Source organism: Protopterus annectens, chromosome 16.part0, assembly GCF_019279795.1.
Source record: "Protopterus annectens isolate FY-2018-M chromosome 16.part0, PAN1.0, whole genome shotgun sequence".
In the NCBI taxonomy this organism is placed as follows: Eukaryota; Metazoa; Chordata; order Ceratodontiformes; family Protopteridae; genus Protopterus; species Protopterus annectens.
The window spans coordinates 130,683,392-130,698,589 of record NC_056750.1 but is presented as its reverse complement, the minus strand read 5'-3'; the positions used below and the strand labels follow the sequence as shown (position 1 = coordinate 130,698,589).

Below are 15,198 nucleotides of genomic sequence, written 5' to 3'. Positions count from 1 at the left end.
ATTACATTTTCAGTTGAGCACTTACTTTATTTGCTAACCAGCTTATGGACATACTGGAATACTGTCACATTATTTTATGACATTAAGTTACATTCATAAAGCTGTCATCTCAAAGTGGTGTCAAAATGTTAAATTAGGCATTGCAATTCTTAAACTATTTTCAAGTGCACCTGTTTTTGTCCTTACTTGGTTTGTGAATTTTCCTTGTAATAGGTGAAGTTAGAGATGCATGAGAGACCCGACACGTAAACACTCTTCCTTTGCTCCAGTCAGATGGCAGAACTCTGAGAACACTGTTCAACATGTATTTCCCAGCACTGTCAACTGCGGGACCAAAGTTTGTAATATTTGATGAAATAAGAATCCCATCAATGTACCAGGAAACATTTAAAAGGCTGGGATAAAATTCAGAGATTAGGCAATTGATGATGTCTGGTATTTCTGTTGTGGGCTGAAAAACAGAAAATAAAATTTATTAAATTCATGATATGCCTTTAAAGCAAAGTAGATACAATATGTTAATACAGACTTAATGATACCATTGCCATATGAGCATCTTCATTTGGTGATTCCATCTTGGAACTGTAAAGCAAGACTGTGGGACGAGATGGTGGAATATCTAGAAAAGAAATAGCAAGTGTGTGATTATCACTGTTGTAGCACCGGTGTTACTTTTTGGGGCAATTATTATACTAAATATGCGTTGCAAAAAATCAAAATACTAGCATGTCAAAACCATTAGAACAGGTACGTATTATGGCAGATTCAAGGGAATTACTGAATCGTCACTTGCACACTGTTCTGTTTTATTTTACCTTGCACATCTCAGGCCAGGGGCTTAGTATTTGAAAAGATGTTACATTATTGCAAGTTTGACACCATGCCAACAGGCTATGTACTGCTTAGTCTAAGGCCAGGGTTTACAAGTACAAGCAGAGTGTAGTACTATATGCAAAATAAGTAGTCAGTCTCTGCAAACAGAAGAACCACCATGTGATTGTTAATATTACCAACAGCTATGTACATTTTAAATAAATATCCAAAATAAAAATACTTAGAAATTAATCTAAGATGACGTAAGCGTTAGAAGAAGATTTCCTTTGAAGATATCATACTTAATGCCTTAGAAAAAAATCTGGTACCCTCTGTAACTCATTAAATTCTTGACATCCTTTTGCAGGAATCCTGATCTTTTGTCTGCTTGATTATGGCAGCCTGTTCCATTCATTAATTATTCTTAGAGAGAACCTCCTCTTCCTCTGCATTATCTGGATAGTTAAATTGCTAAACTGCATTTCTTAAGCCAAACATTAACTGTATGAGCAGCCTGTACCATGAAGAATTAACCCAGGTATTTAGTGCCAACTGAAATATCTATGCCATAATGGTTAAAGCCCTAGCCATCTCTGTCTCTTCCCAAACTCAATTCCTGTCATATCTGCAGTCCTCCTAGTAAATGTCCTCTATATTCTACACATGGTCTTTTTAAAAGATAGATTCTCGACAGATTAACACATTCTACTTTCAGACTAATAGGAGATGTATATAGAGAGACGATTGTCGAGGGGGTTTGTTTTAACATCACTTAGAAAAGACACTCATTTTCATTTTTGTTTTCAAACTCTTAGGACTCAGTGTCCAGCAAAAATTCATTGTAGCACTAATACCAATGCTTGCAATTTTGCATTGCACTTTTCAACCCTTTAGTGTCAAAACATATGATTAATTTTATATAATTCTTCTAACTGACAACATAGCTGCTTTACACGGATTTATATTAAATTTATTGGTCCTCACTTAAGATGATGCACAGGTTAATTCAAGGATCCCTTGTGCTAGAAATATAGGAGCTTGTTTTATCAATAATTTATTTTATGAGCTATAATTTGTCAGACATTTTCAAGTTAGTTAAGTACACAGAAAATAATAGTGGACCCATTATATAGCCTCAACTTTTAGAATTAATGGTTCCTGGTGGCTCTTTTATGACATACTCACCATCTGGTTACTAACCCAGTTTTTACTCTATCTGATAATAAAACTATGTGTTCTTATTTTAAGCATTTTTTGTAAATCAATTGTGATCTACTGTGGAAAGTTTTGGAAATGCTTTACCCTTTGTATATATTATTCAGTTACATTCATCTGATGCCATGCAGCTCTGTCTAAGTTGTTTTTTTTTTTTTTTTTTTTGAATATTAAGAATATACTGGCATCTTGCTTCTTTTCATAATTTCTGACAAACAACTATCAATATCTCAGATATAGTATTATAAACATAAATCAAGACTGACAAATAATGTTCCTGTTTCCCACCATGGCATAGTAAACCATAACCATCACTAACATCCAGGGCTTTCAGTTATGAACATATGAACATAAACATTAAAATATGAATAATAAGTGAAGATCAGTGATTAATTTCTCTACTGCATGATTAATTCATAAAATATTTTCAAAAGCACATTTTTTTCCTTACTTGGTTTGTGAATTTTCCTTGTAATAGGTGAAGTTAGAGATGCATGAGAGACCCGACACGTAAACACTCTTCCTTTGCTCCAGTCAGATGGCAGAACTCTGAGAACACTGTTCAACATATATTTCCCAGCACTGTCAACTGCAGGACCAAAGTTTGTAATATTTGATGAAATAAGAATCCCATCAATGTACCAGGAGACATTTAAAAGGCTGGGATAAAATTCAGAGATTAGGCAATTTATGATGTCTGGTATTTCTGTTGTGGGCTGAAAAACAGAAAATAAAATTTATTAAATGCTTGATATGAGTCTAAAGCAAAGTAGATATGATATGTTAATCCAGACATAATTATACCATTGCCTTTTTAGCAGTTTCATTTGATGATTCCATCTTGGAACTGTAAAGCAACACCGTGGGGCGAGATGGTGGAATATCTAGAAAAGAAAGAGCAAGTGCATGATTATCACTATCGTTGTACTTGTGGTACTTTTTGGGTCAATCATTACACTAAATAAGCTCAGGAAAAAAAATCAAAATACTAGCATTAGAACAGGTAGGTATTATGGCAAAATTTATGGGAATTCATGTATCTTCACTTGCACACTCTTCTGTTTTATTTTGCCCTGCATGTTTCAGCTTAATGCCTGGTTGTTAGTATTTGAAAAGGTGTTATATTATTAAAAGTTTGTCACAGTACCAACAGACTCTGTAGTGCTTAGTCTAAGGCCAGGGTTTACAAGTAAGAGTGTAATAATGTATGCAAAATAAGTAGTCAGTCTCTGCAGATAGATCAACTTTAGTGTGACTGTTAATAGTACCAGCTGCTATGTGCATTTTAAATAAATATCCAACACAGAAATACTTGGAAATGAATGTAACATAAACTTTTGAAGATGTCCTTTGAAGACATCATACTTTCTGCCTTAGAACAAAATCTGATACCCTCTGTAACTCATGTAATTCTTAACATCCTTTTGAAGGAATGCTGTTTCTTGGTCTGCTTGATTATGGCAGCCTGTTCCATTCATTAATTATTCTTAGAGAGAACCTCCTTTTCCTCTGTATTGTCTGGAAAGTTGAACTGCTAAACAGCATTTCCTAACCCTCAGCTTTTCACTATTAATGGTTCATGATTCCTCTTTTACAACATTCCAGCCATCCTGTTACTAACACAGATTTTAACCTATCTGATAATGAAATGATGTATTTTGATTTCATGCATTTTTTGTAAATCATTTGTGATCTACTGCTGAAAGTTCTGGAAATAATGTCCACTTTGTATATGACTTCCAGTCACATTCATCTGATACCATACAACTCTATCTAAGTTGATTTTTTCCCTTTTTTTTCTTGAGTATGAAGTACATATGGACATCTTTTTTTTATTTTCATAATTACTGACAAACAACTATCAATATCTCAGGTATAGTGCGATATAAATCAAGACTGACAAATAATGTTCCTGTCTCCCACTATGGCATAGCAAACCATAACCATCACTAATATCCAGGGCTCTCAGTTATGGACATATTAACATAAATATGAAAATATGAATAATAAGTGAAAACCAGTGATTCATTTCTCTACTGTATGATGTTGTTGTTGTTGTTGTTGTTGTGTCTTTCGGCTTTTCCTGGTTAGGGGTCGCCACAGCGGAACTCTGGTCCACTAATGATTGGCATTAGATTTTTACGTGCTGAATTGCCAGCCCTGATGCCAACCTTCAACGAAGGTACACCCATTCACGCATGTCTCCACGCAGAAGATGCACTAGCTGAGAATCGAACCGGACAGCGTCTTACTGTGAGGCAACAATGCTACCGCAGCACATATCCTAGAATAACAACCTTGATGTAATGTTGTTAATAGCTGCCTGCACTTCATAATACCATCTATTATTAGCTGATAAGTGATAATGTCTGGTATTTCTGTTGCAGGTAGAAAACCATAAAGAACATTTATTAAATGCATGATATGAGTTTAAAACAAAGTAGATAGGATATGTTAACCCAGACATAATGATGCCATTGCCATATTAGCATATGCACACCGTAAGGAGTTAAGAGTGTGACATGGAAGTATATAAAGAAGGCACTTTAGCCTTGAATGTGTTATAAATAAATTCTATAATGGACATTTTATTTTCTGCCCTTCTGCCTGAGGAAATATTTTCCTTGCTTTTATACTGATGCCGTTGCTTATATTATTTTTAAATGAATCGAGCTTATTTGTATTAACACAATAATGTTCATATGATCATTTCAGCTCCTGCTTTTTATTTTATTACACTCTCTTGAATTGTATGTCCCTTTAGTGGTGTTTTCCTTTTTGTCACGTATCTCATCCTATAATTCACATCTTCACTACTTTGATTTCTCCTGTCACTGTTCTTACACAGTAACACAGGCATATCAGTCTATTATAGGTCAACTTCAAACTCTCTCATATGCTCCAGTTTCAGTGTACTGTTTACATTCCTTATGGCATTATATTACACAGCAGATGCTTCTTCCTTACAGTTTAGCTAACAAAGACTATCAACATACTGATTTAAAATTAGACACCTTAACAAATGAAGGAACACTTGTTAGAAAAATAATTAATTTGTAAGATAAATGCCATACACCAGGACACAACATTCCTCTTCAGACTTTAAAGCTGTGTGAACCATTTGCTTTAAAGGCATATAGTAATGTTTAAATCTCAAGGTTGCTTTTGCACTTAAAAAATATTTGCATATAAAATTAATGTATAGCAGCTTTTATTCAAAAACGCAACACTCTCATCAAAAAATTCTTACATTTTGTTAACTCCAGACCTATCTTCAATATTAAGGTAGAATTTTCCTTATTACCTTTTCAATTGTGCACTTATTTTATTTACTAATTGTGGATTTTACCCAAATTATGGACATACTATCATATTATTTTGTGAAATTAAGTTATATGCATAAAGTATCATCTCAAAGTGGTGTCAGCATTTTTAATTAGCCACGGCAATTCTTAAACTATTTTCAAGTGCACCTGCTTCTATCCTTACTTGGTTTGTGAATTTTCCTTGTAATAGGTGAAGTTAAAGATGCATGAGAGACCCGACATGTTAAAACTCTTCCTTTGCTCCAGTCAGATGGCAGAACTCTGAGAACACTGTTCAACATGTATTTCCCAGCACTGTCAACTGCAGGACCAAAGTTTGTAATATTTGATGAAATAAGAATCCCATCAATGTACCAGGAAACATTTAAAAGGCTGGGATAAAATTCAGAGATTAGGCAATTGATGATGTCTGGTATTTCTGTTGTGGGCTGAAAAACAGAAAATAAAATTTATTAAGTGCTTGATATGAGTCCAAAGCAAAGTAGATATGATATGTTAATACAGTCATAATGATACCATTGCCTTAGTAGCAGCTTCATTTGATGATTCCATCTTGGAACTGTAAAGCAAGACTGTGGGACGAGATGGTGGAATATCTAAAAAAGAGAGAGCAAGTGCGTTATTATAACTGTTGTACCGGTGTTACTCTTTGGGGCAATTATTATCCTAAATATGATCTGGAAAAAATCAAAATATTAGCATGTCAAAACCATTAGAACTGGTAGGTATTATGGCAAAATTCATGAGAATTCATGTATCTTCACTTGCACACTGTTCTGTTTTATTTTACCTTGCACATTTCAGCCCAGGGGGTTAGTGTTTGAAAAGATGTTACATTATTGCAAGTTTCGCACTGTACCCTGAGACTCTGTGCTGCTTAGTCTAAGGCCAGGGTTTACAAGTAAGAGTGTAATAATGTATGCAAAATAAATAGCCAGTCTCTGCAGATAGAACAACCTCTGTGTGTCTGTTAATATTACCAACTGCTATGTGCATTTTAAATAAATATCCAACACAGAAATACTTGAAAATGAATGTAACATAAACTTCTGAAGAAGATGTCCTTTGAAGACATCATACTTTCTGCCTTAGAACAAAATCTGTTACCCTCTGTAACTCATGTAATTCTTAACATCCTTTTGAAGGAATCCTGATGCTTGGTCTGCTTGATAATGATGGCCTGATCTACTCATTACCTACCCTTTCGGAGAACCTCCTCTTCCTCTGCATTGTCCGGAAAGTTAAATTGCTAAATGGCATTTCTTAACCCAAACATTAACTGTATGAGTAGCCTTTTTTATACCTGTACTATGAAGAATGAACCCAGGTATTTAGTGCCAACTCAAGTATCTATGCCATAGTGGTTAAAGCCCTAGCCATCTCTGTCTCTCCCCAAACTCAGTGCTTGTCATATCTGTAGTCCTCCTAGTAAATGCCCCTTTTTAAAAGATAGATTTTCGACAGATTAACATATTCTACTTTCAGACTAATAGGAGATGTATATAGAGATATCATTGTCAAGCGGTTTTGGATTGTAACATAACTTAAAAACACACTCATCTTCCTTTTTGCCTTCAAACTCTAAGTACTCGGTGTCCAGCAAAATTCATTATAGTAGTAATAACAACACTTGTCATTTTCCAATGCACTTTTTATTCCTTTAGTGTCAGAAAAGTATGGTTCATCTTATATAGTTCTTCTAAGTGCCAACATAGCTGCTTTATAATGATTTATATTAATTTTATTGGTCCTCACTCAAGCTGATGCACAGGTTCATTTGATGATCCCTTGTGGCAGAATACAGATGCCTGTTTTAGTGTCAATGATTTATATTATGAGCTATAATTTGTCAGACATTTTCAAGTTAGTTAAATGCACAGGGAATAATACTAGACCTGTTACAGATCCTCACTTTTCAGTATCCATGGTTACTGATGACTCTTTTACAACATTCTATCCATCCGGTTACTAACCCGGTTTTTAACCTATCTGATAATGAAAAGATCTATTCTTAGTTGAACATATTTTGTAAATCAAATGTGATGTACTTTTGAAAGGTATGGAAATAATTTCCCCGTTGTATATGACATTCAGTCATTTTTATCTGATGCCATGCAACTCTAGCTAAGTTGCTTGTGTTTTTTTGGGGGGGAGTATTAAGTACATAGGGACATCTTTTTTATTCACATATCAACTGACAAATACAAGAGGTTCTCGCGTTCGATTCTCGGCTGGAGCACCTTCTGTATGGAGTCTGCATGTCCTCCCCGCAGTCGAGTGGCATTCAAAAGACATGTGTGAATGGGCGTGCCTTCGCTGAAGGTTGTGCGTCGGGCTGGCACCTCGGCACCATAAAAATCAACTGCCAATCATTAGCAGACAGGAGTTCTGCTGTGGCGACCCCTAACCGGGAAATGCCGAAAGAAAAACAACAACAACTGACAAATAATATCAATATCTTAGGTATAGTATGATATAAATCACCATTGACAATTAATGTTCCTGTCTCGCACATGGCATAGCAAACTGTAACCTGTGCTCTCAGTTATGAACCTATGAACATAAATATGAAAATATGAATAAGTGAAGATCAGTGATTGATTTCTCTACTGCATGATATCCTAGAATAACAAACTTGATGTAATGTTGTTAATAGTTCCCTGCACTTCATAATACCACCTATTATTAGCTGGTAAGTGACTTAGTACATGAAGGTAGATGCAAAAGCATTCTGGACAGTATAAGGAACTAAAGGTGTGAACTAGAAGTATACAGAGAAGGTGCTGTAGGCTTGAATGAGTTATAAACGGATTCCATGACGGACATTTTATTTTCTGACCTTCTCCTTGAGGAAGTATTTTCCTTAGTTATACTGATGTTGTTGCTTATATTATTGTGAAATGAAACAATGTTATTTATATTAACATAAAAATCTTTATACGATCATTTGAGTTCCTGCTTTTTTTTTTACACTCTCCTGTGTTATATGTCCCGGGTCTATATTAAATCATTGAATGCTTAGAAAAGCGAATGATGATTTATCAACCCCCATGTAAGCGAAAGCTTACAAACTCGAACACTTAGAACAGTGATTATTTTCCAAGGGAAAAAAATCGCTGTTCCAAAAAAAAAAAAAAAAAACACTTTAAACATAACATAAAGTGGTGGACTTCACCCCCCACATCCCCCTACTTAAATATACCAACTCTGAGATTGCACTACAGTGACAGAAATGGCAAAGTAATGGACGCAGCCAAGCAATTTCTTTCCCAGGGAAAGAATTTGCTTATATGCCACTTCGTCATTTTGCCTTTTCGCCTTTGCAAGTTCGACCACAATGCATTCGAAAGAATGTGTCTTCAGTCATCTAATAGGAACCCTATGTCCCTTTGGTGATCATCTCCTTTTTATCATGTGTCTCATCCTATAATCCACATGTAGACCACTTTTATTTTTCCTGTCATGGTTATTAAAAAGTAGCATAGCCATATCAGTCAACTTCAATATCTCTCCTATACTCCCATTTCAGTGTAGCATCTGCATTCCTTATGGAGTTACATTACATGGCAGATGCTTCTTCTACACAGCTTAGCCAACAAAGGCTATCAACATACTGATTCAAAGTAAGCCACCTTAACGAAGGAACACTTGTTAGAAAATAGTCAGATTTGTAAGATAAATACTGTACACCAGGACACAGAACATTCCTCTTCTGACATTAAAGCAGTGTGAACCATTTGCATTAAAGGCATATACTAATATCCAAATCTCAAGGTTCCTTTTGCACTTAGAAAATATTTGTATATAAAATTAATGTATAGCAGCTTTTATTCAAAAATGTAACACTTTCATCAAAAAATTCTTCTATTTTGTTAACTCCAGACCTATCTTCAATATTAAAATACAATTGTCCTTATTACCTTTTCAATTGTGCACTCATTTTATTTACTAATTGTGGATTCTACCCAAATTATGGACATACTATCATATTATTTTGTGAAATTAAGTTATATGCATTAAGTAATCATCTCAATATGCTGTCAACATTTTTAATTAGCCATTGCAATTCTTGAAACATTTTCAAGTGCACCTGTTTTTGTCCTTACTTGGTTTGTGAATTTTCCTTGTAATAGGTGAAAGTAGAGATGCATGAGAGACCCGACACGTAAAAATTCTTCCTTTGCTCCAGTCAGATGGCAGAACTCTGAGAACACTATTTAACATGTATTTTCCAGCACTGTCAACTGCGGGTCCAAAGTTTGTAATATTTGATGAAATAAGAATCCCATCAATGTACCAGGAAACATTTAAAAGGCTGGGATAAAATTCAGAGATTAGGCAATTGATGATGTCTGGTATTTCTGTTGTGGGCTGAAAAACAGAAAATAAAATTTATTAAGTGCATGATATGTCTCTAATGCAAAGTAGATACGATATGTTAATACAGACATAAATTATACCATTGCCGTATTAGCAGCTTCATTTGATGATTCCATCTTGGAACTGTAAAGCAACACTGTGGGGCGAGATGGTGGAATATCTAGAAAAGAAAGAGCAAGTGCGTTATTATAACTGTTGTACTGGTGCTACTCTTTGGAGTAGTTTTTATGTTACATATGTTTTGGAAAAATTAAAATACTAGCAAGTCAAAACCATTACAACAGGTAGGTATTATGGCAAAATTCATGGGAATTCTTGTGTTGTCACCTGCACACTATTCTGTTTTATTTTACCTTGCACGTCTCAGCTTAATGCCTAGGGGGTTAGTGTTTGAAAAGATGTTACATTACTGCAAGCTTGTCACCATCCCCACAGGCTCTGTACTGCTTAGTCTAAGGCTAGGGTTTACTAGTACAAGCAGAGTGTAGTCATGTATGCAAAATAAGTAGTCATTCTCTGCAGATAGAACAACCACCGTGTGACTGTTAATATTAACAGCTATGTACATTTTAAATAAATATTCTTATTTCAAGCATTTTTTGTAAATCAATTGTGATCTACTGTGGAAAGTTCTGGAAATAATTTTCCCTTAGTAAATGATATTCACTCACACTCATCTGATGCCATGCAGTTGTGTGTAAGCTGAGTTTTTTTTTTTTTTTGAGTATTAAGTACATACGAGCATCCTGTTTATTTTTGTAATTAGTCGCAAACAACTATCAATATCTTAGTGATGCAGCAAACCATAACCATCACTAACAGCCAGGGCTCCCAGTTATGGACATAGGAACAAAAATATGACAATATTATTAATAACTGAAGAACAATGATTAATTTCTCCACTGCAGGATAGCCTAGATTAACAACCTTTATGTAATTTTGTTAATAGCTCCCTGCACTTCATAATACCACTTTTTATTAGCTGGTAAGTGGCTTAGTACAGGAAGCTAGATGAAAAAGCATTCTGGACACCGTAAGGAGTTAAGGGTGTGAAACAGATGTACATAAAGAAAGTGCTGTAGGCTTGAATGAGTTATAAATGGATTCCATAACGGACATTTTATTTTCTGCCCTTTTCCTTGAGGAAGTATTTTCTTTGCTTCTATTGATGCCTTTACTTATAGTATTTTTACACGAATCAAGGTTATTTCTATTAACATAAAAACCTCCGTATGATCATTTGAGTTCCTGCTGGTTTTTTTTTTTTTTTTTTGTTAGACGTGTTTGTATTTCTCTTTAGTGGTCTTCCCCTTTTTGTCATGTGTCTCATCCTATAATCCACATCTTTACTAGTTTTATTTTTCCTGTCACTGATATCTTTAAATTCTCTCATATGCTCCAGTTTTAGTGTACTCTCTGCATTCCCTGTGGGGTTACATTACACGGCAGATGCTTCATCCTCACAGTTTAGCTAACAAAGGCTATCAAGATATTGATTTAAAATAAGCCACCTTAACAAATGGATGAACTCTTGTTAGAAAAATATTTAGATTTGTTAGATAAATAATATATACCATTACACAGAACACTCTTCTTCTGACATTAAATCATTGTGAACCATTTGCATTAAAGGCATACACTAATATCCAAATCCAACACTTGCATTTGTACTTAGGAAATATTTGCATATAAAATTAATATATACCAGCTGTTATTCAAAAATGCAACACAATCATCAAAAAATTCTTAAATTTATTTTACTCCAGAACTATCTTCACTTTTAAGATGTGATTTTCCTTTTTACTTTCCAATTGTGCACTTATTTTATTTAATTGTGCCATATGCATAAAGTAATCATTTCAAAGTGCTGTCAATATTTTTAATTAATAAAATAAAATAAAATCCATTGCTCAGCAAGCAAATGCTGTAGTTCCGTAGAGTAGATATAATGTAAGTCACAAAGAAGGCGGAGTACAGCAGAAGTAAGAACAAAACTCCAAATTTAATTCCAAGAATGTGCACTTATAACATACGGATGAGCGCTTTCACCATTACAGCTTCTTCAGATCCTTGTATAAAAGTCACAGTAGACCTCCCCTTATATAAGCAGCTCAATTAATCAATTAAAAATTAATCAATTAAAAACAATTAAAAGCAATGCTGGAGAATTTAAAGAACTCTCCCATATTTAAACATGTTGGTGTAAAATAAGACAAGAATATGTAAAACATACATAATGACCTAAAAACATGTAAATAAGTAAATAAACATTCTGTTAAGTTAATATTGATAGAATATAAACAAAGAGATAATAATTCATTTTATGTTCCTGCGTTGTCTCAACTTAGGTTTTATAGAAGCTCTATCATTCAACCCATGCCCCCTATCAACTTTCAAACGAATGATCCAGTCAGTCTCCTTAGATTCAGTAAGATTCATAGTATTACCACCCCTCTTGTTCACAGCAATTATCTCTAGGACCCGGAACAAAAAAGTATGATTATTGTCATTGGTGGTAATATGTTTTGCTAAGGCACTGTGTAAGGTGCCCTTTCTCATGTGGTAAATATGCTCTCTCATTCTATCCCTTAATGGCCAGTTAGTTTTACCAACATAGAAACTCGGGCATGCCTGACAAGTAGCTAGGTACACCACATTAGGTGTCATACAATCTACATCTGCCTTGATAGAGAAAATGGTGTGTAAATCTGGGTGTATAAACACCTCACTACTATGAATAAATGAACAAAAGTTGCAGTGACCACAGGGTTTAGTGTGACCAATGTTCTTCATATTCATATCATGTCTGGGGTGACAAAGCAATCGCTTTAGGTTGCTCTTATTCCGAAATAGGAAACTTGGTGCCTCCCCCACAATGCGTTTCAAGTCATCATCAACCAGGAGAATATCCCAATGTTTGCTAATAATTTCCTTTAACTGATGTTGATCAGAAGTATACAGAGTAGAAAATTTAATAGATCTATTTAACATATGATCTCCAACGGTTTGATCTTGGACCCTGGGTCCAAAGTATGGTGCACCTGAAGTGGTGCGTGACATGTATGCTTCCTCCATGTATGGTATAATCTCATTGTCCTTGTATCCTCGGGTCAGTAATCTATTTCTCAGATTGTCTAATTCTGAGATAAACCCCTGTTCAGTGGGGTTCAATCTCGAGGCTCTAATGGCCTGTCCTTTCATTATATTCTTAAAAACAAATTGTGGGTGCATACTGGACCTTAATAACAAGGAATTGCAGTAACATGCCTTGCGGTAGACCCCCGAGTTTATCATATTATCTGTTATTCTCTCAATATATAAGTCTAAAAAATCAATTCTATGTGTAGAATGATTCCTGGTAAAAGTAAGGAATGTAGTTAAGTCATTCATGATGGATAACATTGATTCCCACTGTTCTGACGTTCCATTCCAAAGAACAAAAAGGTCATCGACAAACCTTCTATAGAACACCACATGTTCACAGAAAAGTGCATTCTTAAATAAAACATGTTCCTCCCAATGTGCAAGGAACATGTTGGTGTAGCTGTTTGCACATGGAGTGCCCATAGCTATGCCATCACGCTGTTTGTAGATCTGGTCTTGGAACATGAATAAGTTGTTCTCCAAGACCAGTTCTAAAAAATGAACTATAAGGTCTATCAATACTGCAGTGTAAGTACTGTGTGCTTTCAGATAATTCAACACATAGTCAAGTCCTATATCATTAGGTATTACAGTAAATAGAGATTGAATATCAAAAGTCACAAAAGTACAACTAGAGATTCTATCATGGTGTCCAATACATTCATACAGATCAATCAAAAATTGCTTGGAATCCTTCAAGACTGTAACATTTTCATTCAATACACATCTCAGATGTTTCTCCACAAAAACTGAAAGATGTTCAGTTACCCAACCATGGCCAGAAACTATGGGTCTCATGGGTGGGTTCTTCATATTTTTGTGTACCTTGGGGAGACCTTGTATAATCGGTATAGTTGGTGTATAAATCATAAGGTAGCCATATAGCTCCTTATTTATTAAATTACTTCTAAGAATGTCATAAAGCATGTCATGAATATATCTGACAGCAGAGTGAACCTGTTCCATGGAAGTAGGTTCATAGAACCTGTCCTGTAACATGGAGGACATAGCCTCCGTATAAAATGACATATCCAGGACTACAACTTTCCCACCTTTATCAGCTGGTCTAATTATAATGGTAGGATCATTCTGCAATTTCCTCAAACACTGACATTCCCGAAAGCTCAAATTGTCCCGCCTCTTCTGTTTATGGGGTCCCAATGGAGTATTATAGTAACTATATAGTTCCTCCTCTGTTAACTTAAGGAATGCTTCAACTAATGGGTGGTGAGTTGGTACAAAATCACTTAAATTCTTAAAAGCAAACTTCCTGCTCTGTGCTGATTCTTTCTCAGAATCATTATAAATGAATCTAAGCATTACATTCCTACAAAAAAGTTTTAAGTCCACCATTGTATCAGTCAATTTGCTCTGACTTTTAGGAAGAAAATTCAAACCTTTGTTTAATAAACTGGTATCATCATCTGTTAGAGTAATGTGGGACAAATTGTAAATTAACGCTTGTTGTTCCACATTCTCTTTAAAGTCTGATGGGGCATAAAATCCCCTGATAATTTCCTCTTCTGTCTGCCCCTGCTCATGGAGCGAGGTCTGCGAGGACCTTTCTCCATGCGCACTGGCAGAGGAAAAGTCAAATCCAAACTTGAGAGATTGCTAGAATCAGTCAAAGTAATAGTTTTCTTAAGTTTAACAACAGGTTCTGATCCTTCTTTTGTAGAAACAGGTCTATTCTTAACCACATGTACTTCAGGATATAAGTTGTTCTAGTACATGTACTGGGATGTGCAATGTGAATAACATCCAGAGTCCTTGCAATTGTAGTCCCAGCAACAGGTGGTATTTCTTCCAGAATACATGCATCATTACTGATGGTAACCCCCCCAGTACAAACTTGGGCAGAGTCCATCTCCACAGGAGTAATGCTGTTGTGTCCATTCACTTCAACACCCACATTCATGCCATTTGTTACACTGTTACTTGTAACATCACTGATAAAATTAAAGTGTGTAGATTCCTTGACTTTCCTAGGAGGCATGGGGGTAGAAGGATCCCTATGCATCTGGAATGTTGTAGAGGAATCCTGCCCTGTTCTGGGCCATAGGAATACATTGCCCAATTTGAAATCATTAATATCCCTGGTGGCTTTGTGTTTTTTCTGCTGTAAAAGTTTTCTTTCATACGCTAGCACACAATCTAGCAAGTTCTCAAACAAGGGTGCAACCACCTTGTCCGAAAAGTTCTGCCTAGAACAACATATTATTCCGCGTGGTTTAAGGGTTTTTAATATGCCAAATCAAGGCAAGGAACATCCAGATTTACTTGCGAAATGGCAACGCTTGAACATTGAGGTGAGTCGCAA

At 35.3% G+C, this 15,198-nt stretch overlaps 1 protein-coding gene across 1 annotated transcript in view; it reads right to left on the bottom strand.

The window, feature by feature from the left end:
* LOC122790532 overlaps positions 1–15,198 on the bottom strand; it is a 340,990-nt gene that overhangs the window by 274,142 nt on the left and 51,650 nt on the right. Inside the window, exons 8-15 of the mRNA XM_044058080.1 lie at positions 9,815–9,894; positions 9,461–9,725; positions 5,871–5,950; positions 5,518–5,782; positions 2,833–2,912; positions 2,480–2,744; positions 540–619; positions 187–451 (exon numbers count right to left, since the gene is read on the bottom strand). Coding sequence (XP_043914015.1) covers positions 187–451; positions 540–619; positions 2,480–2,744; positions 2,833–2,912; positions 5,518–5,782; positions 5,871–5,950; positions 9,461–9,725; positions 9,815–9,894 — 1,380 coding nt within the window. The remainder of the gene's footprint in view (positions 1–186; positions 452–539; positions 620–2,479; positions 2,745–2,832; positions 2,913–5,517; positions 5,783–5,870; positions 5,951–9,460; positions 9,726–9,814; positions 9,895–15,198) is intronic.